The 25,329-nt window shown below is 53.4% G+C and overlaps 2 protein-coding genes across 8 annotated transcripts in view; one reads left to right on the forward strand and one right to left on the reverse strand.

Moving 5' to 3' along the window:
• Col18a1 (collagen type XVIII alpha 1 chain) overlaps positions 1-7,374 on the forward strand; it is a 107,767-nt gene extending 100,393 nt beyond the window's left edge. For 3 of the 4 annotated variants that reach the window (XM_041634388.1, XM_041634385.1, XM_041634387.1), the window contains 10 exons: positions 532-575; positions 888-1,016; positions 1,477-1,621; positions 1,716-1,789; positions 2,071-2,202; positions 3,338-3,370; positions 4,365-4,610; positions 5,167-5,364; positions 5,897-6,012; positions 7,010-7,374. In XM_041634388.1, coding sequence (XP_041490322.1) covers positions 532-575; positions 888-1,016; positions 1,477-1,621; positions 1,716-1,789; positions 2,071-2,202; positions 3,338-3,370; positions 4,365-4,610; positions 5,167-5,364; positions 5,897-6,012; positions 7,010-7,223 — 1,331 coding nt within the window. In that variant the 3' untranslated portion in view covers positions 7,224-7,374. The remainder of the gene's footprint in view (positions 1-531; positions 576-887; positions 1,017-1,476; positions 1,622-1,715; positions 1,790-2,070; positions 2,203-3,337; positions 3,371-4,364; positions 4,611-5,166; positions 5,365-5,896; positions 6,013-7,009) is intronic. The other variant, XM_041634386.1, reaches the window with a different exon arrangement.
• On the reverse strand, positions 1-25,329 carry Slc19a1 (solute carrier family 19 member 1). Of its 4 annotated transcripts, none has more exons than XM_041634389.1 (6): positions 25,281-25,329; positions 19,954-20,183; positions 17,600-18,344; positions 17,193-17,388; positions 15,180-15,321; positions 1-797 (listed from the first exon to the last, which is right to left on the reverse strand). In XM_041634389.1, the coding sequence occupies exons 2-6, from the start codon at positions 20,134-20,136 to the stop codon at positions 492-494; spliced, it is 1,572 nt and encodes a 523-aa protein (XP_041490323.1). In that variant the 5' UTR covers positions 20,137-20,183; positions 25,281-25,329; the 3' UTR covers positions 1-491. The 4 variants fall into 4 exon arrangements, with proteins under 4 accessions (XP_041490323.1, XP_041490324.1, XP_041490326.1 ...); XM_041634390.1 differs by lacking the exon at positions 25,281-25,329 and adding an exon at positions 24,762-24,808; XM_041634392.1 differs by lacking the exon at positions 25,281-25,329 and adding an exon at positions 24,580-24,717.

The following is a 25,329-nucleotide window of genomic DNA, read 5'->3' on the forward strand; positions in this document are numbered from 1 at the left end:
TTTATGTATAAAATAACAGAGATCAAAGAAGAGTAAAGAAAAAAATCCAGAGATGAAGTTAATTCTTTGAAGATGCCGAAACATCTCCCCACCCCTGCAAACTCACAGAGACAACAGGGAATGGCTTAGAGGAGGGACCCTGGGCCTTGCTGACTCTATGCCTGCAGGAACAGGACCAGGCTTCTTGAAGCAAGGGGCCTAGGGAAAGAAGAAGCCAGTTTACACAGATACCAAGTCTCCATTGTATACAGCCCTGAGGATCTGTGGGGTGACAGAAGGAAGGACTGCATCTCTCCAGGCCACCGGACAGACAGCCATTAGAAAAGCCAATGGCTGGTCATAAACATTTATAGGTGCAATTCTGCAGAAACACCATGACAAAAAAAAAAATCCATTAACCAGGAGTAATTTAAGAAGATGTGTGATCCTTACACAATCCATGAGGGGAGGTGGGGGAGGGGAGGGGGGTATAAACCGTAGAGTCGATACTGTCATCTCGGTTCGCTTCCAACCTCCCTTTCTACCCTGCAGGGCAGTTCCCCATCGACTTCTTCCACCTGGAAGCGGAAATGAAGGTGGGTGAGATTGCTGGTCAAGTTGATGGGGTGGCTGGTGTCCAGGCAGGTGCCTCTGTCCCTGGTGACAAGAGTGTACTGACATTCAACCAAGCCACTTTCTTTTCTTCTGGCTCCATGAGGAACGCTGGCTTTACAGTAGCGTCCTTCCCTCTGGACACTCATTGTCCCAGGCTGGTGGGGGTGCGGTCGAGACAGCAGGAGGTGGGAGCCGAGCTGGATCTGGAAGGGGACCAAGGAGGTGCCATGATTCATGGGGCCGGTGCCAGCCTGTCATCCCCACCTGGCTCAGATAACTATTTCCACCTGTAGGGTGACAAGGGAGACCGAGGGGACACTGGACAGAAAGGAGAGCGGGGAGAACCTGGGGCTGCTGGTGGTGGATTCTTCGGCTCAAGTGTGCCTGGACCACCTGGCCCGCCTGGCTACCCTGGGATTCCGGTAAGCCTGAACCCCAGGCCTCCTGCAGGCATCCACACATCATGCCTGGCTGTGTGCCCTGAAAGACTCAGACCAAACCCTGCAAACTCAGCTGTCTAAGACCCCACATCTATTGGCTCCTCTGGGCACAAAGCTGGGTGGGCATATGGATCCTGGTGGCCTCATTTGTTCCTCGTGGCCACTCTTCCTGCTGCTACCCATCTGGTACTGTACCTGGCTTTGAGCAGCATTGAGCAGACTCCAAGGGTGTACCATCATAGTTGTCATGAGGGCTGAAGGGAACAGGAACACTGGGAGGCCTTGGGGATGGTTCTTTGTCCTGGGATCACATCCCCAGAAAAAGGAGCCCTGTGGTAGGTAGGCCGTACTGGTCTTAAAGGTTCCAACTCCAGGGCTATGAGCAGGTAGTCCCAACCTGGCGCATGCGGGATACAGTGGAAGGCTTTCTTGTTGTTCCTAGGGTCCAAAGGGAGAGAGCATTCGGGGTCCACCTGGCCCTCCTGGCCCTCAGGGACCTCCTGGTATTGGCTATGAGGGGCGTCAGGGACCCCCAGGACCGCCAGGACCGCCAGGACCTCCCTCGTTCCCTGGTCCTCATAGGCAGAGTAAGTAGGAGATGGGAATTGGGCCTGGGTCACTGAGGGCTACCCATGGGGCCAGGAGTTCCCAGCTTTATCTCTCTCTTTATCTCTCTCGTAGCTGTCAGTGTTCCTGGTCCTCCAGGGCCCCCTGGCCCTCCGGGTCCCCCAGGAGCCATGGGTGCTTCCGCTGGGGTAAGTGTTCAGTTGGCCAAGGTCTGAGGATCTGGATTAGGACTGGGGAGGTGGGTGGCATCTCAGGAAGTCCTCCCCATCAGTCAACTGGGTGCAGAGACCAGTGTCTGGGATCATGGGGTCCCCAAGGTACCCACTTCTACAACCTCTACTCCTTCTTCTTGGTGATAGCCTGACAAAGATGGGTGCCTACTGAGAGTCACTCTCTGGTCTCCCAAATCCTGGGAGCTCTGGGTGTTCGGGATAGTAGGTTTGACATTGGGCTTGGGTTGGGGTTCCAGCAGGTGAGGATCTGGGCCACATACCAGACAATGCTGGACAAGGTACGCGAGGTGCCGGAGGGTTGGCTCATCTTCGTGGCTGAGAGGGAAGAGCTCTACGTACGTGTTAGAAATGGCTTCCGGAAGGTGCTGGTGAGTTCTCAGGGACCATCCCCCCAACAGCCACAAGAAGGATGAAGGTTTTCTTTAAAGAATAGTGAGCAAGTTCCTCTGCATTTTTGGGGTTAGCAGTAAATGAATGTTTACTAGTTACTTTTATCATTGCTGAGACCAAATTCCCAGCAAGAAGTACCTTAAGGGAGGGCAGGTCACTTTGGCTCATGGTTTGAGGTACGGTCCTTGGGAGTGACGAAGGTGCAGTGGCAAGGATGTGTCAGACAACTGGTCATATGGCTTCTGTCGTCAGGCAGCAAGCAGATAGGAAGTGGGGCTATGACCTACTTCCTCCAGTGAGTCTCTACCTCCTAAAGGTTCCACAATCTTCCCAGACAACAAATGTTCAACATAACCCTGGGTTAGGTTGGGGGCAGAGGGGGGTAGAGTTCACATTCCACCCACAGCAGTGTAACATGAGGTAGGGTCCTAACTCTAGAGCCCAGGTGGCTCATGGCCAAGGTCCTTAGCTGTCCTCTACAGGGCATGCAATGCGACAAAGCATCAGGGCTCGTCTTGGCATGGTGGCCTCAAGATGCATGAAGGCTACATATGCTCTGGAACCCAGTACTGTGTCACATAAACACCACTGCTGGGCCGGCCAGATGGCTCAGTGGGCATAGACACATGCCACACAGACCTGTCAACCTGAGCTTGATTTTAGAACCCACAAAAGGTGAAAGGAGAGAACCAGTTCTGCAGAGCTTTCCTCCGACCTCCACACACACATCCTGGCATGCGCACATGTGTATTATGCGTAGACACATATGATAATAAACACCACTGTGATGAACGCCCTTAGTACTGGTGGGATGCCTCGAAATGCATGATGGCTGCTGGGTACCAGCTTTTGGGTTCTGTGTCTATGGGCCTGGCAGACCTGTTCTTTAGTGCCTTCCTGATTACAGCCCTTCTGTCTGGCCTGGGAGAGTCTTTGGCGTCAGCAGTAGGTCTAACCAGTGCCCACTGTTCACTTAGTGCCAACCAGTGAGGTGTAGTCACATCCCTGTCTCTCTATAGGCCTCTTCCAGAGGGAGGGGCCGTGGGAAGAGGGTGACAGATGAGAGGCTCTGGCCTGAAGCCTGCTGTAGTAACCCCCACTGTTGCCTTTCAGCTGGAGGCCCGGACAGCTCTCCCACATGGGACGGTGAGGAACCTTTTCTCTCTGTGTGGCTGTTAGAAGTTAGCGTGGGTAGCAGAGCTCGGGAAGGTCACATGGTTCCTTGAAGTCCAGGAGCCAAATGCGTGACTGGAGGTTTGTGATCATTCTGTGCAGTGTACAGGACGATCTACAATAGCTTTAGTTTTCAGCTTGGAATGAATGGATTTATAAAGTATACAACAAACAGAAGTAAAAGAATAAATAACAGCGTATAGACAGATAAATAAAGCATTTTCAAACTGGTTACTCAAACATTTGGCAGAAATTGATGATGGGGGGGGTGCTATAAGGCAGCCAGCTGGAGTTCCCAAGAGAGTTCTGGGGAGGTGACGTCACCAGGCTGGACATTCACAGCAGCCAGCAGAAACTGACTGGGGAAGTTGGGGCATCAGCTGGAGTTCCTGACTGAGCATTCTCCCCATGGCTGAGCTTACGGCTGAGCTACCCACAGCTGACCAGGCATTTATGCCACGGGACAAACAATGGTCACCTTGGTTGGAAATGGCTTACTTTCTAGCCTTCAAGGGCACCGTGTTTTACTCTTGGGCTGTTTCTCTTTCCTCCATGCCACACAGTCGGTGGGGCCATCTCCAGTTGAGGGACCTTGGAGGGTACTTTGAGACCAAGATGCTTGGGTGTGAAATGGGGGGGGGGGGGCAACATCACTTCCAGAGCCAGCTTCTCAGTGAGTTCAAACATGTGATGATTGACTAATACAGTGTAGGGTCTTAGCCTGAGCAGTAGCCAGGAACCCCAAGGAGGCTGTGATGAGTGACAACTGTCTTCCAAGCACAGGGAGGACTGGGGACCTGCACAGAGGGCAGTGCCATCCATTCAAGTATCTCGGGCTGGCTCAGGGTCCAGCTCTCTTCCCATCACCTTGGGCCCAGCCCTGTCCTACCCAAGAGCACAGAACAGACATGGGAAGGGATCGTACCAGATGAGGAGCTACTCCAGGCACTGTGTACTTCCTTCTCAGGGCAATGAGGTAGCGGCTCTGCCCCCACTGGTGCAGCTTCACGAGGGCAGCCCGTATACCCGGCGGGAGCACTCCTATTCCACCGCTCGGCCCTGGCGGGCAGATGACATCCTAGTCAACCCACCACGTCTGCCGGATCCACAACCTTACCCTGGAGTTCCACACCACCACAGTGCCTATGTGCACCAGCCGCCAGCCCGCCCCACAAGCTCACCTGCTCACACGCACCAGGACTTCCAGCCAGTGGTGAGTGTCCAGGGTTAAGGGGCATGTGTTCATCCAGCCCTAGTCCTGGCAGGATGGAGCGAATTCCCCCAGAGCTGCCAGAGGAAATACTGTGGAAAGAGATCTATGGGTGAGCTTCTGATTAATGTGGGCTACGCATCCCCTTAGGCCAGGGACTTGCCTTCCCTCTGGTGCCTTAATGACTATCCATGAGATCAAACACCTATGAGCCAGTCCCTGCTAGTCCTTAATATGGCAGAGGAGAAAACACTGGTTCATATGTGTGCTGTGCCTCTGCCCTAGAGGATGCTGGGACAACCAGGGATGGGCAGCTGCTCCAGTCCCAGCAGACTGAATTGGTCCCTGTCACTGCTCATAGCTATTAACAGCTCTCTTAGGGAGCTACTGGAACCACAGTGCCTCAGACGTCCTGTCCTTCAATATCCTGGACTGAAAGGGGCCAGCTAGGGCTGCTTGAAGGCTTTCACCGAGGTTACTGCTGTCTCGCACACTCAGTGGAGTCTGCCTGTGTGCCCTGTGACATTGCTAATATAATCCTATGTGACCTTTCCTGCAGCTCCACCTGGTGGCACTGAACAGCCCGCTGTCAGGCGGCATGCATGGCATCCGTGGGGCCGACTTCCAGTGCTTCCAGCAGGCCCGAGCCGTGGGGCTGGCTGGCACCTTCCGTGCCTTCTTGTCCTCTAGGCTGCAGGACCTCTACAGTATTGTGCGCCGTGCTGACCGGGGGACTGTGCCTATCGTCAACCTGAAGGTGGGTGGAGTCTGTTCTGAGAAGTCCATAGCATGTCCCCAGATGTACCCATGCCTTATCCTTAGGTGTGAAGTCATAGTGGGATCTCAAAATGCCCACAACAGTCCCCACAAAGCTCCTCTAACCCCATAACCTCCCAGGGCCCTGGTTCTTGTCCCATGGATGTTTCTAGTGGTTCCTATGTTACTGACTACATAACTCAAAGTGGCCTGGAACCAATTCTGTGTGCCACCTAGCCTGGCCCTTTGCCACAGGATCTATCGTGTGGCTTTATTCCTGGGTCTTTATGATAAAAAGAGCTGGGATTCTTGATGTTCTTATAGAGTATTTCCCAGAACCAGTGATGTGGACTGAGAGATCCCAGTGTCTCAGGCTCAGGAGGGCACCTATGGGTCTCACCCACTGTGATGGGGTGTACCTTTGGAGAAGGGCTTCCTCTGCCTCAACGTGTTCCTTGGTCTCTTGTGATTGCCCTAATACTCATTCCTCTGGCCTGATGTGACAGTGACTGAAGTCTGCTTGTCTCCTGTAGGATGAGGTGCTATCTGCCAGCTGGGACACCCTGTTTTCTGGCTCCCAGGGGCAACTGCGGCCTGGGGCCCACATCTTTTCTTTCGATGGCAGAGATGTCCTGAGACACCCAGCCTGGTAAGTCTCCCAGCGTTAGATGGAGGGTGTCAAGACCTCTATCTCTAGACTGACACAGTCTATACAGAAAAATCACAGGGCTGGAGAGATGGCTCAGTGGGTTAGAGCACTAGCTATTCTTCCAGAGGACCTGTGTTCAATTCCCAGCACCCATAGGGCAGCTTATAACTGTCTGTAACTCCAGTTCTAAGGGATCCCATACCCTCACACAGACATCCATGCAGTCAAAACACCAATGCACGTAAAATAAATAAATAAACTTAAAAAAAAAAAGTCACAGACCCTTAGAAGACCATGAGAATGGCTGGCCACAGTATGTTCAAACACTACCCCGTCAGCACCCTCAAAGCCATGGCAGGTATGTTTGTTCATCACCTGTGACTACTTAAATTAACTCTACTGCTCACCATGTAAGTGTCATGGAAAAGGATGGATTCTGCAAGACAGCTCCCGTGCCCTTAGCCCTTGGTCACAGAATGCACCGGAAATGCTGACAAACGGCTGGGCTATCTTCAGAATGGCGTCCTACCCAGGGTCTCTACACCTGGCAGCTCAGACACCTGTTCCAATGACTGTGCTCTCTGAAGGGTGGCTCGGGGAGCTAGACAAAAGTCCCTAGGCGGCAGTTGAGTCCTGACCATCTGCTTTCCCCACTCACGAGGGCCCTCCTGGCCCCTACATGAGCCGTGGGCAGAGCTGAGTGGCTAAACCCTGGCAGCAGGGTTCACTCCTAGCATTTATCAAACAAGAGTTTCAGAAGCCTGGTCTTGTCAGTGGGTTAAAGGCTAGCCCAGAGATCCCCTGGCTCAGGCTACACCCCAACACCCTCTTTCTCTGCAAGAGTACACATCTGGGAAGTGACCTAAGTCCTTAAGGGGCTCTTCACTGTCGTCCCACTGCCCCCAAATATAGCGGCTGGCCTCCCATCTTCTTTGCTCCAGAGGGCAGACCTGGAAGGACAGGCCTGCAGGTTGCTGACAGCCTCTATGCCTTGCAGGCCTCAGAAGAGTATATGGCACGGCTCAGACCCCAGCGGGCGCAGGCTGATGGAGAATTACTGTGAGACATGGCGGACTGAGGCCAGTGAGGCCACAGGTCAGGCCTCCTCCCTGCTGTCAGGCAGGCTGCTGGAACAGAGAGCTGCGAGCTGCCACAACGCCTACATTGTCCTGTGCATCGAGAATAGTTTCATGACTTCCTTCTCCAAGTAGGGCCTCTGCCAGCTAGAATGGTGGACAGGGAGGCACAGGACGGACACAGTGCAGGGAGCATCTGGTCAGCGCCCAGGGCCTGGCTGGGATACGATCCTGTGTAGTTCACACTTTATGTAATCCTCGAGAAATAAAAGGAAGCCAAAGAGTATATTTTTTTAAACATTTAAAATAGACTTCCTGCTCTTCCTCTCCCACTTGAACTGGCCAGGCTGGGGTCACAGATCTTCCTCCATGCTTGGTGGAGCTCTAGGGCGAAGTCAGGCCATAGCTGGGTGTCGGCAGGGGACTGCCCTAGGGTTGCTGCCCCAAGCCTGCTGACTTTCTCTAACCTGGCATCTTTCCGGGCACAGAGCCTTTAAAAGGCAGTCCCATGTGCGTGCTGGGGACAGACCACGGGACAGCGCAGGGCAGCTGGGACTTTCCTCTCAGCACCCAGTGACTGCCAACAGTACAGGCAGGCACCTGCTCACCCAGGTGCTAACTGGGACCACCCATGCTGATTGGTGGGAACCACCTCTTCTGCTTCCCCCTGTCTCCAGTAACAACACTTCCCGCCAGAGCTGGTTTCCAAGCTTAGTACTCACTGTGACGACCGGATCTGAACCCTGTCCCGTCACTGTGCAGAGGCCAGGAGTGTGGTCAGGCTTAGGCCGCATGCTCATTTTGCTGGGGGCCAGATGCGACATGGGGCCCACCCTCAGGCTGGTCTCTCAGACTGGCCTCCCTGGTGACCCATGAGATCCCATCCAGAGTGAAACCCAAGCCCAACCAAGGCCAAGAGCTAGGTTCCGAGAGCACCCTGTCCTTGCTCACCAGCCCGAGGCCCACGAATCTTGAAGCAGCTGCACAAAACACCTCTCTGACGGAGAGACATGTGTGCTCAGGGCCACAAGTGGCCGATCAGAGCCACCATGCCTGCCTCAGGCTCTGATGTCCAAGGATGGGGACAAATCCAATGGGGCTAGTTCTGTGACTGTGTGATATGAAGCCATTTCGAAGAGGTACCAAATAAAAGTGACCTTTTATACAGACACTTGGTTTATAGCTGCCTTCCCTGTTACGAAAAGGACAAATCATCCAAAATGAGACGTGGGAGCCTCTGTCCCTGCGCTCCCCAGCTGGAGGCCCACAGAGGGAGTACAGGTGAGTGTGGATATAGTCATGTGTCCATGGATACGGGCCTCTACAAACAGACATGCATGTGTACATGTGGTGGCACACGTGGTCAGGTGTGTATACGCACAGGTTTGGATGGGTAGGGTATACAAAGACTAGGCACAGTTAGACACAAATGTGCATGGTTGTCACAAGGGTGCAGAGGCATATAATGGCAGGCATAAATGTGTGTGTGTTGTGTACGTATGTGGTACACAGAGGTGTGCATGGTATGCCTAGTTACACAGATGTCTGTGCACATGTGTACAAAGGCATATGCAAGTGTGTATGTACAAGGTGTGCGGGCATACACAGGTATACAATGTATTGCACAGATGTGTACAAATGCCGTCAGTACCCGCCATCTGGTACCCAGCAATGCACATGAGGTGACTTCAAAATCATGTCGAGGAGGCTAGAGAGATGGCTCAGCAATTGAGAGTACTTGCTGGTCTTGTAGGGGATCAGCGTTCAGCTCCCAGCACCCCCATGGCAACTTAAATCCCATCCATCCATCCATCACCCCAGTTCCAGGCAATCTGACACCCATTTCTGCCCTCCACAGGCACCTGGCACATATGTGATACACACACATACATACACACGTGCATGCACAAGAAAACACTCACACGGATAAAATAAATCTCCAAATTTTGCAGAGATTTGTTCATTGGGCCCAAGATCCTCTTGTATTCACTGTTTCATCCCGAGGCTGACTCTAAGAGACTGTGCTTGCCAAATAGAGAAGGCCATGTCCAAAGCCTCCAGCCAAGTGGAGAACAGCTGGTGGCTGACAGAATGGCCCAGGATAAGAGAGGTGACCGTCTTCAGCCAGTATGGGTCACCAGGTGAGGGCTAAAGAGCCGCAGGCCAGGGTGGGCAGGTGCTGCGGGGGAGGGCTTTGGCTGCGAGAGGCTCATCTTGCTGCCCCGGGTGAACGGGCATAGCAGGGGTGGCCACACACTATCTCTGCCTGAAGCAAAGGACAAGGCTTGTGTCCATCAGTCGTGTCCTACAAGATCCCCAAGCCCAGAAGGGATGGAACTAGCCCTCCCCAGTAAGGCTCTCAGGGTGCTGCGGCAGACGTGAATGCAGCTGGCCCAGTGTTCTCACAAACCATCACTAGTTGGATGTCTGGCCAGCCCTGATTGTAGCCTCTTCCTCAGCCCAGGGTCCCCAAGATGACCTTTCTCAAGTGGACCTCTGGGTAGGTCCTAGAGGCATAATTGACTCAGCAGCCCCCATAACCAGCAATTTGGTTCTCTGCTGAGTTAGTCAGCCAGAACGGATATGACGTGCATGCCCTAGGGGGGTCAGATCTTGCAGTGGAGCTGGAGGTCAACTCAAGGACACCGAGGGCCTAGTCTCTGCAATGTATCCTTGCTTTGGCTGAGGCTAATCAACCCCTGACTCCAGCTTTTCACTAGAGAAAAACCAAAAGGAGCTCTCAATTTTAATGTCAGTTTTTTTTTTATTTTTATTTAAAAAAAAATCAGATAGTCATCCAGACAAGCACCTCCTATGATGGAAGTGACAGCATAGCCAGAAGCCAGGATATAGAAGGACCAGCACTCTGCAGGGCCAGCGTGCCTTGGCTGGTGTCTGTACCCCACTAGCCCTGGGGACAGAGATAATTTGTCCTGAGCTTCCAAGGGCTAAGGGCGAGCTGGCCTGGTAGGCGCAGTTGACCCCAATACAGGCTCTTCCTGGCAAGCAATAGGCAATTCAGGTTCACAGTGGCCTGGCATATGGGTCCCATAAAGCCAGGCAGCTGCTCTGAGTGTTCCCAGCGGGCTTTGGCCACAGCTAAAGCAGGAAGTAGGCTGGGTTTAGGGTCCTCAGAGGCTATCAGCAAGGACAAACTATTGTCCCGCAGTTAAAGCAGGTGGCTCCTAAGGTGAATCCTGTGAACATTTCAGGGGTTCCTGAAGGCAACACACTGCCCACATGCCTTGGGCAGTGGGACTCAAGACAGTACAGTCTTGTCTACAGCATCCCGCCCAGGCTGGTTCAGGATGGAGGTACATGGGAGGGGTTGCTTGCTTGAGTCAGGAGTTCTTCCCGCTGAACTGGGATGAAGCCAGGAAGGTCAAGATGGGTCAGGCCTTGGCTTCGAGTCTCAAGCCTGCCACGCTGTCCTCCACACCATCCTCTGGGAGTAGCGGTGGTGCTGAGGGTTGTGGTCCCTTTAGGTTTCCATCCTGCAGGCTTAGTACCTGCACAGAATTCTCCAAGGGGCTCAGCTCCTGGGGCAGGGGCAGGGGCTGGTGGCGCCGCCGCTGGCAGTACCTCAAGCCGTCCAGCGCAGCCCCGACAAAGCAGATGATGGAGAGTACCAGGAAGTACATGGAGTAGATAGTGAACTGAAAGAGAGTTTGGGTGACCTAAGGTTTTTGTTCCCCCACCCCTGCCGGCTCTTGCCCCATCTAGGGGCAAGGTTCTCCATCATTCAGCCACCAGGTGGCCAGAGGAGTCATAGGCCTTGCCCAAGGGAAGATACCAAAGTGCTTGGTCCCTTGCCCTCTATCCCCCACAGCATGGTCAACTACAAAGGGTACCTATCACTTCCCCAGGGATTTTTGTCTGACATAGGTCTGACATCTGTGTGGTCCTCGGGGACTGGTCCCCAGGTTCTAATGCATGAAACTGACTTTCTTAGCCCCCAGGACAATGATCCAGGCTTCTAGGTCCTGGCCTTAATCGGAACTGGGCACAACCTTGACTTGCTTGGCACAGCAGTGACCAAGAAGAGCCAGGCATGCACAGGTCATGCCCCTTCCTGAAGGACCAGATATGTTCCTCCCAGGGAGGAACCTAACTACTGTCAAATGTCCATGAAGGTCCTGGAACTTGCAGTGATCCAGTTGGAGGTAGGTGAGTATCCTGAAGCCCCTTGGGACCCTTTCATAAAAGACCACATTTGGAGTAAACCAGAAATGACTCATGAGAGACTTTTGTTCCCAAGAAGACAGGATGGACATCCTTTCCCCGTTCTTCCCGGGTCAATCAAACCCCTGGGTGCTGTGGGCAACACTCACTGGGGGTGGGAGGAGAAAAGCATCAGCCAGCCTCAGGATCCAGCAAGTGGCAAGTGCTGGCTATTTCTTTTTGTTTCATGGATCTTGAGCTGAAGCAGTCAGAAGTCCAGAATAGCTGTTCTCTCTATCCACAGAGCCAGCACAGATAGAGCCCAGCTAGAGGGCAGGTACCAGGACAAGGTACATTTCCAGACATTTTTCTGAAAGCACCTGACCCTACCTCAGGCACAGCAAAATCAAAGGATGTGGGGTGGGGCCAGACAAGACTCCTAGGAAGAAACTTGCATCCCATGGGGTGGTAATGACCCCACTTCTCACCCTTGTTCCTTATAAGGTCAGTATTCAGTGTCAGTGACTGGACCTACCACACACACACACACACACACACACACACACACACACATCTGGCAGTTATGAGGTATTCGCTGCCCTCTGCACTAGAGGGGACCACGTGGAATTGACCTTATGCCATTGAACAGAAGAAATAAGATGTCCTGCCCTTGGGCAGTGAGGGGTCCACTATGGGAGTTAGAATTACTACTCTACCCAAAGGGCACCAACCTGCACTGCCAGGGCTGTGAGGATTAGGCATTAGACCCCTTAGCTTCAACACACAACACCGAGAGGTCTTTGACCTCTGCTGCAGCTCAGCACATCCGAGCTGCAGACCTCATGCTTTCGGCAGGGCCTGAAGTCATCTGAGAAAGATTTGCAGAGCAACCATGAAAGGGGTCAGCAAAGCAGCAACAATGCCCCAGAAATACAAAAAGGGAGACGGTATCAGGAGAGGTGAGAGATGGAAGAGGAATCAAAGATTCAGGCCAAAGAAGCAGAACCAAGAGGAACTGACGAGAGATGAGCTCATGAAACAGGAGGAAGGACTCCCACAGGAGACCCCACAGCAAACAAAACCCTGCCCTTCCTGTCCTTGATTTCTGTTTGTTCTTGCTTTGCTCAGGTGGCCTTGAACTCATAATCTTTCTGCTTCAGCCCCCTCCACATGCCTGGCTTGTCTTTTCTACGTTAAATTTGATGGTGAAAAGTTAAGTTGATTAACACTGTCTTAGGAGATTCTGAAGGTCTATGTGCAAAACATCAGGGCAAGTGGCCTGTCAACAACAGAGGGCGTGGTGATGTAGCTGCCACACGGCACATAACTGGTAATGTAATACACGTGCAGTCGCCAAACACCAGCCCGCTATTGGCTCCTAAAGAGACAGACAACACAAGTTTGGTTTCTGGTTTCATAAGTGAATTCAAGGGGAAAAAACACAAATTAAAAACAACCCATGAGAATGGCTAATAGGGAAAAGTAGCATCGCATGCTGATCACGATCTGGGGAAATGGTTCTCATACCCTGCTGGTGAGATGGGAATAGCTCCCACTGGGAACCCTCAGTTCCACTTCCGGGCTCTCCTTCCAGAGAAATAAACCCTACATTCACACCAAACCTAGGAAAGAACTTGTAATATCCAAGGACTGAACACAGCCCATAGTGCTTCCGAGGTCAGCAGCTATCCCAGGTACACTGACAGCCTGCAGCAATTACAGAAGCCATCTGCCCTTGTCTCAGAGAAGCTCACACACACGGGAGAATAGAGCTGTCACCTGCCCGGGAGAACAGCTATCTCTAGGGTTGATAAGGGAGTAGCTATGGCTATGTAACAACCCTAAGGTTCTGTGTGTGTGTGACATCTTCTGGATTCTGACTGAACATCACATCCTGACTCTAATGCAGGAGAACAGCACGAGGCACCTGAATCGCTGCATGATTTCTGGGTAGGATGAAGCCAAACTTAAAAAACAGAGCAAATATCGAGGCTGACTCCCAGCCACAGTCCCAAGTTCCACCCTGGTTCTCAGTGGTCTCCGGCTCTGGTCCCACTGCCTGAACTTCTGCCCTGGCCCTTGTCTGAACTCAGGGTGCGAGGCAGGAGAGGGCAGAGCAGGAGACTGTGTCTCTCTTGACTGTGAACAAAACCCAATGCTCAGAAGGACACTAGCCAGGGAAAAGCCAGTACCCGTCTCACACTCTGACTGGAGGAAGCAGGGACTAAAGCCAGAATGCCCCTCGTCCCTCATGGGGTCCCCAGATACAGTCTGTGCTAATGAGTAGGACTGAACAAGGGCCCCCAAGAAGGGAAGGGATTCTCTGGTGGCCTTTGAGAAAGAGCTGATCCAGTACCCTTCCTACTGAGCCCCGTACCCCACTCCTCTGAGGCTCATTAGCAAGGGGGCCTCTTGCAGGGTAGCTGGAATGGGTGGGGGGCATAAGCAAGAGGGGGAACACAGGCAGCACGAGTCTCTAAGTCCCACCCTTTTGACTCCCACAGTCTGAATGAGAGGAAGGCTGTGGAGGGAGACGGGAGACAGAAGGAGCACACCAGCCTTAGAGGCCAGTGACTGAAAGACAAATCACATGGTGAGCGTAAGCTGGGCCACACTAGGTTCCCCCCGGGGTTTCTCTGGACGGCTCTCCCACTGGAGGAGCCACTACTCATCTAAGGACAGAGACAGTCTCCCCGAGGAGGAACTTACGCCCTTCCAAGCCAGTGAACTGTTTCTTAGCCCAACCCACCCAGGACCTCACCCAGTACTGTGAGTCAACCCAAGGCTCTTGGGTACACAGAGCAGCTGGGTGGTATCGGGGAATTATGTCCGCTTCTCAGTCTGGATCTACCACCCTGTGGGTCAAGAAAGACTTGCCTGTTCTGGGTCCAGCCTGAAGGGGTGTGCACCGAGGGATTTAGCCAGGCTGGAGCAGATCCAAGCTTTACATGGCAAGACTCTGGCATCCCCACTTCAAAGGTCTATTCAAATCGTACCAGCCAGCTTCCCAGCGGGATGGTCTGTTTCTGCATCTGCAAACACCTGCTCCATCTGTGCTTCCTCACTGGCCAGCCAGACTCAGTGACAAGGCTGTACCAACTAGGGATCCTCAGCGGGTTGGGACTTTTTCATGAACATACACCAACCAACCTTGGCAGGCCTCCAGGCAAGGGAAACCTGGGCTCCAGGAAGACCAACAGTTCTCACAGGTTGCTAAGACACTGCCCAGCCACAGCCTGGGGCAGTCACTAAGGAGCTCGGTTACCACTCCCTCTCATGTTACCAAGCCCATTTGGCTTGGTAGATGCCCAGTTCCTCCATCACAACGCCCCCCTCACAGAAGAGTCAAGTTTTCTCAGATACAAGAAAAATGCTGGCTGTGGTGGGAAAACTAAGTATCCCAAGAGAAGTCAATAGGCCAATGCCACCTGATGCCAACTCCAACCAAGTAGCTCCGCCTTAGCTCCCTCCTGGATATGGACACTTCAGTTATCATTCAACCTGGGCTTAAGGCTATCAGGTCTTTACGTGTGAGATAAAAGGCAAGGAACTGTGACGGTATACTTTCAGTGACACAGGCCCCGGAAAGGACATTCAAGATCTGATAAAGACTCCTCAGAAATGGCTGACAATTCAGTCAACCTTGGAGGCCCAGCCACTTGGGGGCTAAGTCCAACCTGGACAGGAGCAGGGTAGAGGCTCGTGGGTAGATAAAAGTGGCTAACCTTGCCACATCAAGTGCCCCTGGAAATGTGAGCCTGTCCCAAGAGTCTCGCTCCCTGCTCCGATGTGGGCCACATTCTGTATACTCCCGTGAGGATGGATCTGTGCTCTCTGAGAAGGGATCACAGAACGTGGATGCCAGGAGGCCTTGCTGTGGCCACATAATGGATTCCCTCCCCCAAAGATGAGACTGAAGATGGGGCTTACCTGTCTCTGAACACTGAGGCCCAGACCCCGTTTGTCGGAGACCACAAGTGTGATGACGGTCTTGAGCACGGTGGCAAGGAATGTGTTGATCCCAAAGACCAAGGCGCAGAGCTCCTTAGACAGGGAAGACGCGATCTGAAAACTGAGAGGTGAAAAACACACTGTGGCCAGGTGATGGCTGGCGTGCGCCTTCAATCCCAACACTCGGGAGGCAGAGGCAGGCGGATCTCGGAGTTAGAGGCTAGCCTGGTCTACCGAGTGAGTTCCAGGACAGCCAGAGCCACACAGAGAAACCCTGTCTCGAAAAACCAAAAACCAACCAAACAACCGAACAAAGAACCCAAAACATACTCAAGCTACTCAAACTCACTGAGTAGGACAGGGAGGGGCAAGAACAAAGTCAGACTGGGAACGGTGACAAATGTCATTCATGGTCATTCACCCAGCACAGGAGGCAGAAGCAGGTGAATTTTGTCATTCCAGGCCAGTCTGGTCTACACAGTGAGATGCTATCTAATTAAACAAACAAACAAATAAACGAAGAACACAGAACCGGGGAGACTCCTCATCTACTCAGGGACACACCACGTACCAAGTCACACAACCCCACCCACCACCAGACTCATGGTTAAGTTCCTGGACACACAACTCTAAAATCCCCATCCACAACTACCAAGTCCCCTACTCCAGCCCCAATCCAGCACAGCTGTGCACAGCACTGCTCCTGGTCCCAGCCTCTCCCTATACCCACCCACCAATGAACGGTAGCTGACCCAGGGTAGGAGTGGGGCTCAGGACGTGTTTAGAGAGACTGACTCCAGGAGACTGGGAACGGAAAGGTACTCTCAATTCAGGAGGCGGGAGTACGTGGCCAGAGAAGTATGCCCGTGGCTGTGTGGCCAGAGAGAGAAGTATGCCCGTGGCTGTGTGGCCAGAGAGAGAAGAAGTATGCCAGTGGCTGTGGCCAGAGAATGTGAGCAGGCTGTCCAAGGAGGGAAAGTGTTAGAATTATGCAGCCCTGGGAGGTAAGAGCCAAAGTCTTTCCAGAGGGGTAGAGGACAGGGAGGCAAAAGAAGGCAAGTGCCTGTGTGTGGTGTGAGCACATGTACATATGCTATGCACAGTGCAGTGTTAAGTACATATGGTGTATGAAATCTGTGTATATCTGTGACTATCTATCTATCCGTCTATCCATCTATCCATCCACCTATCTATCTATCTATCTATCTGTAGCATGTGGTATGCTAACCCATGTACATGGACACTGTACACATAGATTGTATGGTGCCGGTTCACATGGAATGGATGGTGTATGTGTGTTGTCTGTTTGGTGATATGAGTATATGTCTGAGAGTCTATTTTGAGTTTCTTTTAGACAAGGTCTCACCATATATCTAGCTGGTCTGGAACTCAGAGATCAGTCTGCCTCTGCTTCCTGAGTTCTGGGATTAAAAGCATGCACCACCACACCCAGCTCTGTAAGCATGATTGATGCCTATGTGGCATGAGCTGAGTGTGTCCTCAACACTCAGCAGTGTGTGCTCTCTCAGTTCCAGTCTGGATAGGGTCTCAGGAAAGGCATGCTAGTGCCATCCGGAGAGATCACCTGCAGTAAGTACCATCAAACTCTGCAACAGTGTTCAGAGGAGCTGGGAGAGCACGTGGGGCAAGCCCAGGAGAGGGGCAGGCCAAATGCCGGCAAAAAAGTGTAACAGGGTCTCCAAGGTGAGGATAAGGGACAACAGGAGAGGGAGGTGGGATGCTAGTCAACTTTAGGTAGCCTATGGGTCAGCAACACTATAGAGAGGTTCAGGAAGGACTGGCGGAGATGGGAGGGAACTGGGGGAGGTAGCGGATTCACTGTCCTTACGGGGGTTGTGGGGCCCAGGAAAGCCAATGCAGTAGACACAGCTGAGTGTCTAGACGGGTTAGACCTCCCACACAACTGTCCACATTGCCTTGTGCTCCCCAACAGAACCTTCCAGAAGCCTCTCCCCATACCATCCTACTCACGTGGCAATGGGCACAAGGAACTGGTAGGCCCCACGGAAAAGCACGTAGGCCACGTAGAGTATCCAGATGTTGGTGGACATGATAACCATACAGAAAACTAGCCCAGCCTGGATGGCTATAACACTTGCGATGACCAGCTTTGACCACAGAGCCCAACGGATCTTCACAAAGCCCGCGGAGAAGGACATGATGGCGCCTGGAGGTAGGAAGCATCAGCCATGGCTGAGCTTAGGCAAGTAGAATCATGGGACAGATGGGTAGGGGTTCAGGCTTAGTTAGGGTGGCTCTGGAAATAGGGCAGGGTAGGGCAAAGCACAGGACAGCCTATGTTGGTGGTCTAGCCCAGGGCAAGTGATAGGGCTGGACTACAACCCAGCTGGGAAGGACAAGGGGCCTCCAGCGCATACTCAGCAGCGTGGAGGCAGCGTCTACGGCACCATTGTAGTTGAGCTTTCGGTCAGCTTCTCTCCACAGGACATGCGTGTAGTACGAAATCAAGTAGTAGCCAGCAGAGTTGAAGACCCACCAGAGGCACCAGAGGCGCAGCTGGGGCTGCCGTGCATTTTCCACCACCTCACGGAGCATGCACACCAGGAAGGAGTCTTTGCACATGCCCAGCACTCGCTCCAGTTTCCTGGGCTCTGGTCGCTCAGGGCCCGGGTGCATCTGGTCCAGCTCACAGGGCGAGGCTCCTCGCACCAGTGCACTGCGGTTGAAAAAGAGGCTGTGCTTAGGTCGCTTTAGGAAGAGGGAGAGGCCCAGGCTGAAGATGACAAAGCCCAGGGAGATGTAGTTGAGGGACTGGTATCCCAGGGACAACAGCACCTGGCCCAACACAGAGCTGGTGAAGACTCCCAGCAACACGGCTGTCCTTGAGTAGCTGGCCATGCGCTGGTAGCGGGAGGGCTGCACCAGGGAGAAGATATAGGAGGAGTAGGCGATACGTGCGGCCATGGTGATGCTGTAGAAGACTTCCATGAGCTGCATGTGTAGTACAGAGTTGCCCAGCAGCAGCAACAGCCAGACACATACAAAGCTCAGGCATTGCAGGACCAGGACGGGCTTGTATCGCAGGTAGTCTGTGAGCAGGAAGATTGGCACCAGCACGGTCATGTGAGAGTAGGGCAACACCGGAATGATCTCATTGGTCACCTGCGGGTAGGCAAGTACTGGTTATTAGCGACACTGGCTGCTCCACTGAGTCCAGTAGAGTTAGCAAGCCAAATTCTTTCTTGCCCCTGTCTCCCTAATGACGACAAATGTACCTTCCATGTCCACACCTGGCTGTTCAGGATCCAAGGGTGTCTAGGAACCAAGACAGTCTTCCAGCCTAAGAAACTGCAGACTCCAGGCCCAACCCACAGAAAGCTAGCAAACTGGGAGCAACTACCATTCATTGCATGTGGGTCATATTAACCCAAGCTTTCTGACTGGCACTCTTCTTAAACCTAAGTAGAAAATAGTACAATGGCCAGGAGACCCCAGTACAGATTTCTTCAGTTCTTTACAGGAAGAAAAGGAAGAGCAAGAGAATAGTAACGGGGTTGGGGTGGGGGTGGGGGAGCACAGCAGACAGCTAGGCAGGACACAGGGGAGGGAGGCTGGAGGAGGACAAGGCCATCCCTCTACCCCACCCCATAAGGCAGAAGTGGACATGCTGCCTGCAAAATCCAACCTTCACGGCCTTCACCGAGGCTAACTTCTGGGGGCCACCCTCACCTCGCTCCTGCTGTGGCTCAAGATGGGGGAGCTACCTGCTGCAGGGCGGAGGTCAGAAGGCATTGTCTCAGACTCCACATTGCTGCCTGGGGAGGTGCCAGGGCCCAGTAGTAGCATGGGCTGACCAAACCAGGTGCCTTAGGCCCCCTGGATGCTCTGCAGGGAGAGCCTCTATCTCAGTGAGGCCCAGATGTCTGCCTGACCTCTCCCTTGGCACTTCCTCCTAGGCCAGGATGAGTTTCAGCAGGGACCCCCTTAGACCTCACTTTAAATCTGACTAATGGGCACATAGGGGAGCCGGATGGGTACTCCCAGGCTCCCAGAGGCGGGGACTCAGGTCCCAATGACTCCCATGCTAAGGCTAACTCAGTCCAACCACTAGCAACAAGGACTCAAAACAGAACCTGGGTCAGTATGGAGGGGAGGTCTCAAGCTGAGATGGATTGCTGACATCCCCAGGCCAGCTGCAGGCTACCTCAGGCAGCTAGGGAGCCACACCTCAGAGACTTCTCTTCCCCCTTCTTCATCTAGCCCTATCAAAAGATGGCATGAAGCACAAGTTCAAAAAATAAACAACTTCCCGGTCTGCTTGGATTTAAGCTCATTAGCAGAGTTTCAATAGGACCCTCTGTTCCCGTGGCTGAGTAAGAAGAAAATGCCTTCAATAATCTCTTTACATAAACAGCTGAGTCCCTCCCGGAGGCAGGTGCCAAGCAAGGTGGGGCGTAGCTGGACATGGGCTCTCTCACCAGGATGGCAGATGAGCCACCCCGGCAGTAAAGGTCAGCACTCCTTCATCTGCATTCTTCCTCATCCCCAAAGCAGGCACAAGTTTCCTCTCTTGGAGCCCAGTGACACGTAGTCTGGCTGGGTTAACAAATCAAAGCCAAGTAGAGCAGGTGGGGGGGGGGGTTTAGGGTGGACCAACTCAGTTTCTCCGGCCCCTGTAGTCTCCTGCAGCCTTAGCTGCAAATATATATCAAACCAGGAAAAGAACTCCCAGCCCACACCGCTACTCCCCTACCCTCCGACGACAACATGCCTGCGCAATTGTGAAGTTACGTTGCAGGAGGTAGGGCGTAATGAAGCTTTCCCCAGGCCGCAGCTGTGCCATGAAGCCAAAGAAGCAGAGATAGAACACGAGACATCGCCAGGACTTGAGTTCACGGTCTTGCCTGGGATCCTCGCATGCCTGTTTTTCTGCCGCCTGGCCATTGGGCACCATGTTGCCCAGTTCCTCATGAGACTAGGTGACCAAAGATGGCACTCCACCTGGAAGGAAAAGCCAAGAGTCTGGGGTTAGCAAAGGAGCCCACAGGGACACTCTAGTCCCCAATCTCTCTGCTGAGACCCAGTGTCAACCTCAGGGGCTGCTGGCCCCACACCCAAATCAACCGGCTCTGTCAACCTAAGAACTACTAGGAGCCTAATCCCTCAGACCAGGCCAGCACAGCCTCCAGGAGTCTTCAAGCAAAGCCAAGCCTCAGTCACCTAGACCTATTTAACTGTTAATCAAAGTCATGTAAACTGATTATCTTACTTTATTACGTAAGTGAATAACATTTAAAATCCAGGTTTGGAAGCACCTCAGCCTCATTCCAGGGGCTTGGTAGCCTGTGGCCCTACAGGTCTTAGGAACAGCTGGTGTCAGTTGGTGTTGATAGCGACTGTTCTAGCGGTATCCTGGGCGTAGCGAGGACAAGAGGAGGGGGCTCTGCTAGGCTAGGACACCAGAGGTGCCCCAAGACACAACAGGGAGGTCAGTGGGGGTGGCTATGAGTACACAGATCTGACATGCATTCTCCCCACAGCAGGGGAATACAGTTCTAAAGAACACTTGTCATAAGAAGGAGGGGCAGTGGGGGAAGGGCAGGAGTTCACCAGGAGCTTACAGTCACCATGGGCAAGGCAAAGCAAGCTCTGGAAAGGATTATGGGACAGAGTAGGAGCTGACCTGTGGGACTCCATAGTTCTCTGTAGGACTTCGAGAGTGAAACAGACTGAAGCCTGAGGAGGGGGTGGAGCTGACGCTCAGATGACTACAGGCTTCCTCCCAAAGGCAGGTGGAGTCCAGCCACCAGTGTGGCCTGTCTAGTTGCTGACCTTCTGACCTCACGCCATACAGGCCCAAAGCACTCTCAGGTATTTGTGGTGCATAAGGACTAGCCTGGACAGTGTGTTTTTCTCTCCCTGATTCTGTCCCGGACACAGGCTGCTCTGGTGTAGGTGGTCACTGCCAATCTCCTAACGGAAAGGCAGCAGCAGCATCCCCTCATCAGGACCCCACGTTATCCTGGCTCATTTGTACAGCCGCATCTATGCCACAGGTTCATGTGCTTCAGGCTTTCTGTACAGGGCACTGGTGTAGGTCAAAAGGGAGTTATCATAAAGCTATCCTGCTCCTGGAGTAGAGGGTGGGTATCGTATATAGGAGCTGGGGAGCTAAGATAGGTTGGCAGTGTGTGGCATGGGGGGGGGGAGCTATACTGATGGCCTGCTCCTCTATAACAGGTTCCTCACTACAGTCTGCTCCAGGAAGTATCTGCAGATCCGGACTAGGGTAGAACCCTCTCCAACCCCTGAGCAGAGGACAAATGAAGACTCTCTTGATGTAAGAACTTTGGGGGTTCAGATTCTCAGTCAACGGACCCTACACTAAGACCTAGGATGTCCTCTTGAGTTCCCACAAAACACAGAGGCTCAAGAAAGAAAAGGGACCTGTAGGGTCCTCAGTGTGTGCTGTCCCACTGGGACTCAGAGTTATACCATGCAGCTGTAAGGACTGCCCAGGAGCCCTTCCTGTAAATCCTGTTTCTGTGATAAGGCAAAAGCTGGGTAACACCTGGGCCCCTAAAGAAGCAGGGGTTTGTGGGTTTGCTTGTTGGGAACTGCAAGGAAGGGCGAGCCAGGGTACATAATTCCAGGGGTCCAGAAGGCAGGAATGTGGCCCCGGAAGCTACAGAGCCTGGGACAGGACCCAAATGGAAACAAGCAGCCAGGCAGGGGGCCTGGCTGGAGAAGACACAAACGCAGGCTTCAGCTCCTCAGCTGGACAGACTGACCTCTGTCCTGCTTGGCCTTGCTTTTCAAAACTTCCCCAGAGCTACACAAACAGCCGAGGAGGACAGGGTACCCAGGAGGTTCAGTCCTTGGCATTGACCCCTCCAGAAAGGCCAAGGCAGATGCAAACAGAGCTCAGCAGTTCCCCAGCACATATTGCTGGGGCTGGCCAGATTAAACAATTGTCCATGGCAACTGCATTTGCTCAACCAAAGCAGTCCCCAGGCTCAGTGGTGGCCAGGAATGTAGCTAAGTCTAGGACTCTGTGCCCAGAATGGGCTTAGGAAGCCCCAGGAATTGGCCCTCATCGGAAAGGTGCCATCCCCAGAGGTGAAAGGAACATGTCTACTTGGTGTCCTTTGGTATCCAGAGACAGCAGACGTTATCAGACACCAGTAAAGAGCAAATTCCATATTACCCCATACATATAGCTTCATAGACTCCTGAGGCTTCTACACCCAGGTGGATGGGGGTCGGAGCTGGACACAGTGAATTTATCACGGCTTTACCCAGGGGTCTGTCTGAAGATCTGGCTTCAGAACTTCAATGCCCAGCCACAGCTGGAAGAGGGTCACTCCAAGAACTCCTAGAACCCACATGACACGAACATCTAGGATTATCAGATTGGAAGAGCTGCATCACCCTGACTGCTGCTCAGATGGGCAAGTGGCTCTCGTGCTCAAGGCCCAAGAAATGGACTCCTGTTTGTCCTCTAAGGTCCTGAAAACCCTACCTACCCACCAAGCCCACACTCAGATCTGTTCAAGGGGACATGACCCCATCACAGCAAGATCCTCTGAGATCTCAGGGACTATTCTCAAACCACATGACTGGCAAGGATGTGCTCACAGGGGACACACAGGCATCTCCTATTTCTGGGGAACCAATTGCAAGGCTACAGTCCAGTGCCAGACCATGCCTTCACCTTAAACACCTGTTCAACAGAAATGCCTACTTGCCTGGTGACTAGGAACCAGGGACTGTTAAAGCCCCGGACTGTTACCTAGGCAGAGACTGCCAGTCGGTTTATTCTACTCTACCCTAGGCAGCATCATTCCTACAGAGTCAGTCGGGCTATGATGCAATGCCTCCCTTTTCTACAGCAGCGCCCAGGTTGCTCTTCCTAGCAGAGCTAGGCTCAGTTCAGACAAAACCCATCCCGAGAGGCAAGATGGGAGATCCCGTCATCGGCTTAGCTGAAGAAACTGAATGTAGAAGGAGCTCATGCCACGCAGGCATGACATCTGAACCTGGACTCCATACCCCATACGAATGCAGTGTTGCTTCATAACCTGCAACCTCTTCCAGGCAACTGAAAGAAACCCTCGGCAGCCCTGTAGGGCTGTGGTATAGGGGAGGGGCTTGACACAGTCCTTTCTGAGCAACCTAGAGAAGACCAGGTAGGGAGTGTGGAACACATCCATTCACAAAATTCTTTCCATGGCACCCCGAAATCAAAGCGAAAGTAAACAGCACCTTCATTTTGTCTTAAAACAGGAAGGTTTATTTTAATCTTGGAAGGCTCGTGTTAGGGGGGTGGGGGAGCCCTGTTGCCCCCCATTGTGAAAGCTGAGTGCTGAATGTATCTTTGCCACAGGCTCTGATGCCCAGAGTCACCTCTTGCCTCGGCCTATTCAGAACACAGGCCTCTCTGAAAGAAGTCGGCAGGTGCAAAGCAGTCCCTTGTTGTGGGGTACATGTGGTTCTGCTAGGTCGCAGTATCTGCCTGTGTTCTGCTTGGTTCATCTGGGCTGCTGGGGTTCATGTCCTCAAGTCTCCCTGGGAGGAGGCTACTTCTTTAAAGTCAGGCAAGCAACTGATAGATTTAGTCTATCTTCACGGAGGGAAGCCACAAAACAACTTCCTTCACGGCCTGCTTAGGTTCTGACCTGCATACTGAAGACAGGCAGGTCGGGCCTGGGCGCTTCACAGGGTGAGGAGTTTTCATGAATATGGTTGCTGCTCAGGCTATTAGCCACACTCCTCAAGAGTTTTCAAGAGGAATGTGGACGGAGTCCTGGGAATGATTCCTGTCACAGAGATGCTGGAAGCACACCAAGCACTGGCTGCAGGTGGCTGTGCAGGCTGCGGGAATCTCTGTTCCAAGGGGAAGTTGTTAGAGCTGTCTGGTGCCTAAAACCTCTAAGCTAAACAATGGGGCTTGGAGACTGGCCACGTACCAGGCGTGAGCAGCGGGGTTTCCTTGCGGACAACAAGTGCTCTTAAGGCGGCTGGGGCAGGCGATTCCTGACCTCAGGAAGGTACTTTAAAGGCAAAAGAAACTCGGTTCCAGAGGGATGATGAGAGAAATGGCGCTCAGAGGTCCCACCAGGCAGCCTGGGGAATTTACCCTGGGGAGCGGTCTGCAACTATGCGCCCAGGGTGCCCGCCAGCACTGACCATTGCGCTGGAACCTAGGCGTCCAATGCTGAGGTACTCGCCTGTGCTCGGCATTCACACAAGGACTCTACACCCCGCAGACACCGGCCCGCGGCCCGCACCCAACTGCCCCTATGCATCCCAAAGATCTCTGCCGGTCTTCCACCCAGCAGACCCCGCATGCGCTTTTCATTCACTCCACGGGTTGTAGGTACGCCGCAAACCTTACCCGGAGTTTCTCAGTGCCTCAAGTGACCCCCTAGTACCCTTTAGTGTAGAACTCAGCCAGAGCCCCGCTTTCATCGTCAGGAAGCCTGAAGAACCAGAACCGCGCCTTGTGCTATCCCGTTGTTCCCCAGGCACTCACAGTTTGGATCTGTTTCCCCAGCTCTGCACCCCACAGGCCCGTACCTGATTCAGTCAGCACCGACAGTCTGGATCGCGCACATGCACACTACAACACCCACAAACCCGCGCGGGCCCTAGGGCAGCGTGGAGGGGCGGGACTACCTAGACTGACCACGCCCCAAAGCGTGGCCACCGTGGCGGGAAGGGGGCCCGCAGCCGCGGAAGTACTAGGGGGCGGAGCAAACACCTGGCCACACCCGCAGAAGAGTCGTGCCTGCGCTCTCCACACTGCGCGGTTAGTCACCATCTAGATCTTGTGCTTCTCGGTGGCTTGAGCGGCGGCGTGCGGCGCGTCTGCCAGCTTGTACGCTCAGACTCCACACTCTACACCTCTAGACTCCTTGCCCCTTCAGGACGCTCTCCCTGCGTCCCCTCTCCCGTGCTCCTTCCCCACGCCACTGCTCTCCATACTGCGCTTCTTCCCCGCCCCTCACCCCTCACCCCTCACCCCCGACTACTCTACTCCCGACCCCTCGGCCCCAGCGCGCCTGGCCGACCTTAGCCCCATAACGAGCCCCTTACCCGGATGGACTGGGTCGTGACTCACAGCCGACTGCCGGGTCTGATCGAG

The sequence above is a fragment of the Microtus oregoni genome, unplaced genomic scaffold, assembly GCF_018167655.1.
Source record: "Microtus oregoni isolate MIOR12 unplaced genomic scaffold, Mior012 000046F_ref0000063, whole genome shotgun sequence".
Lineage (NCBI taxonomy): Eukaryota > Metazoa > Chordata > Mammalia > Rodentia > Cricetidae > Microtus > Microtus oregoni.

Excerpts from the sequence above, each read along its gene's own strand:
- Slc19a1 (XM_041634389.1), bottom strand. The coding sequence starts at position 20,136 with ATGGTGCCCAATGGCCAGGCGGCAGAAAAACAGGCATGCGAGGATCCC. Across the intron at positions 15,322-17,192 it reads TTCCTTGTGCCCATTGCCAC|TTTTCAGATCGCGTCTTCCC; the intron begins GTGAGTAGGATG and ends TTCACCTCTCAG. Across the intron at positions 798-15,179 it reads GCCTCAGTGTTCAGAGACAG|ATCCAGCTCGGCTCCCACCT; the intron begins GTAAGCCCCATC and ends GTCCCCTTCCAG.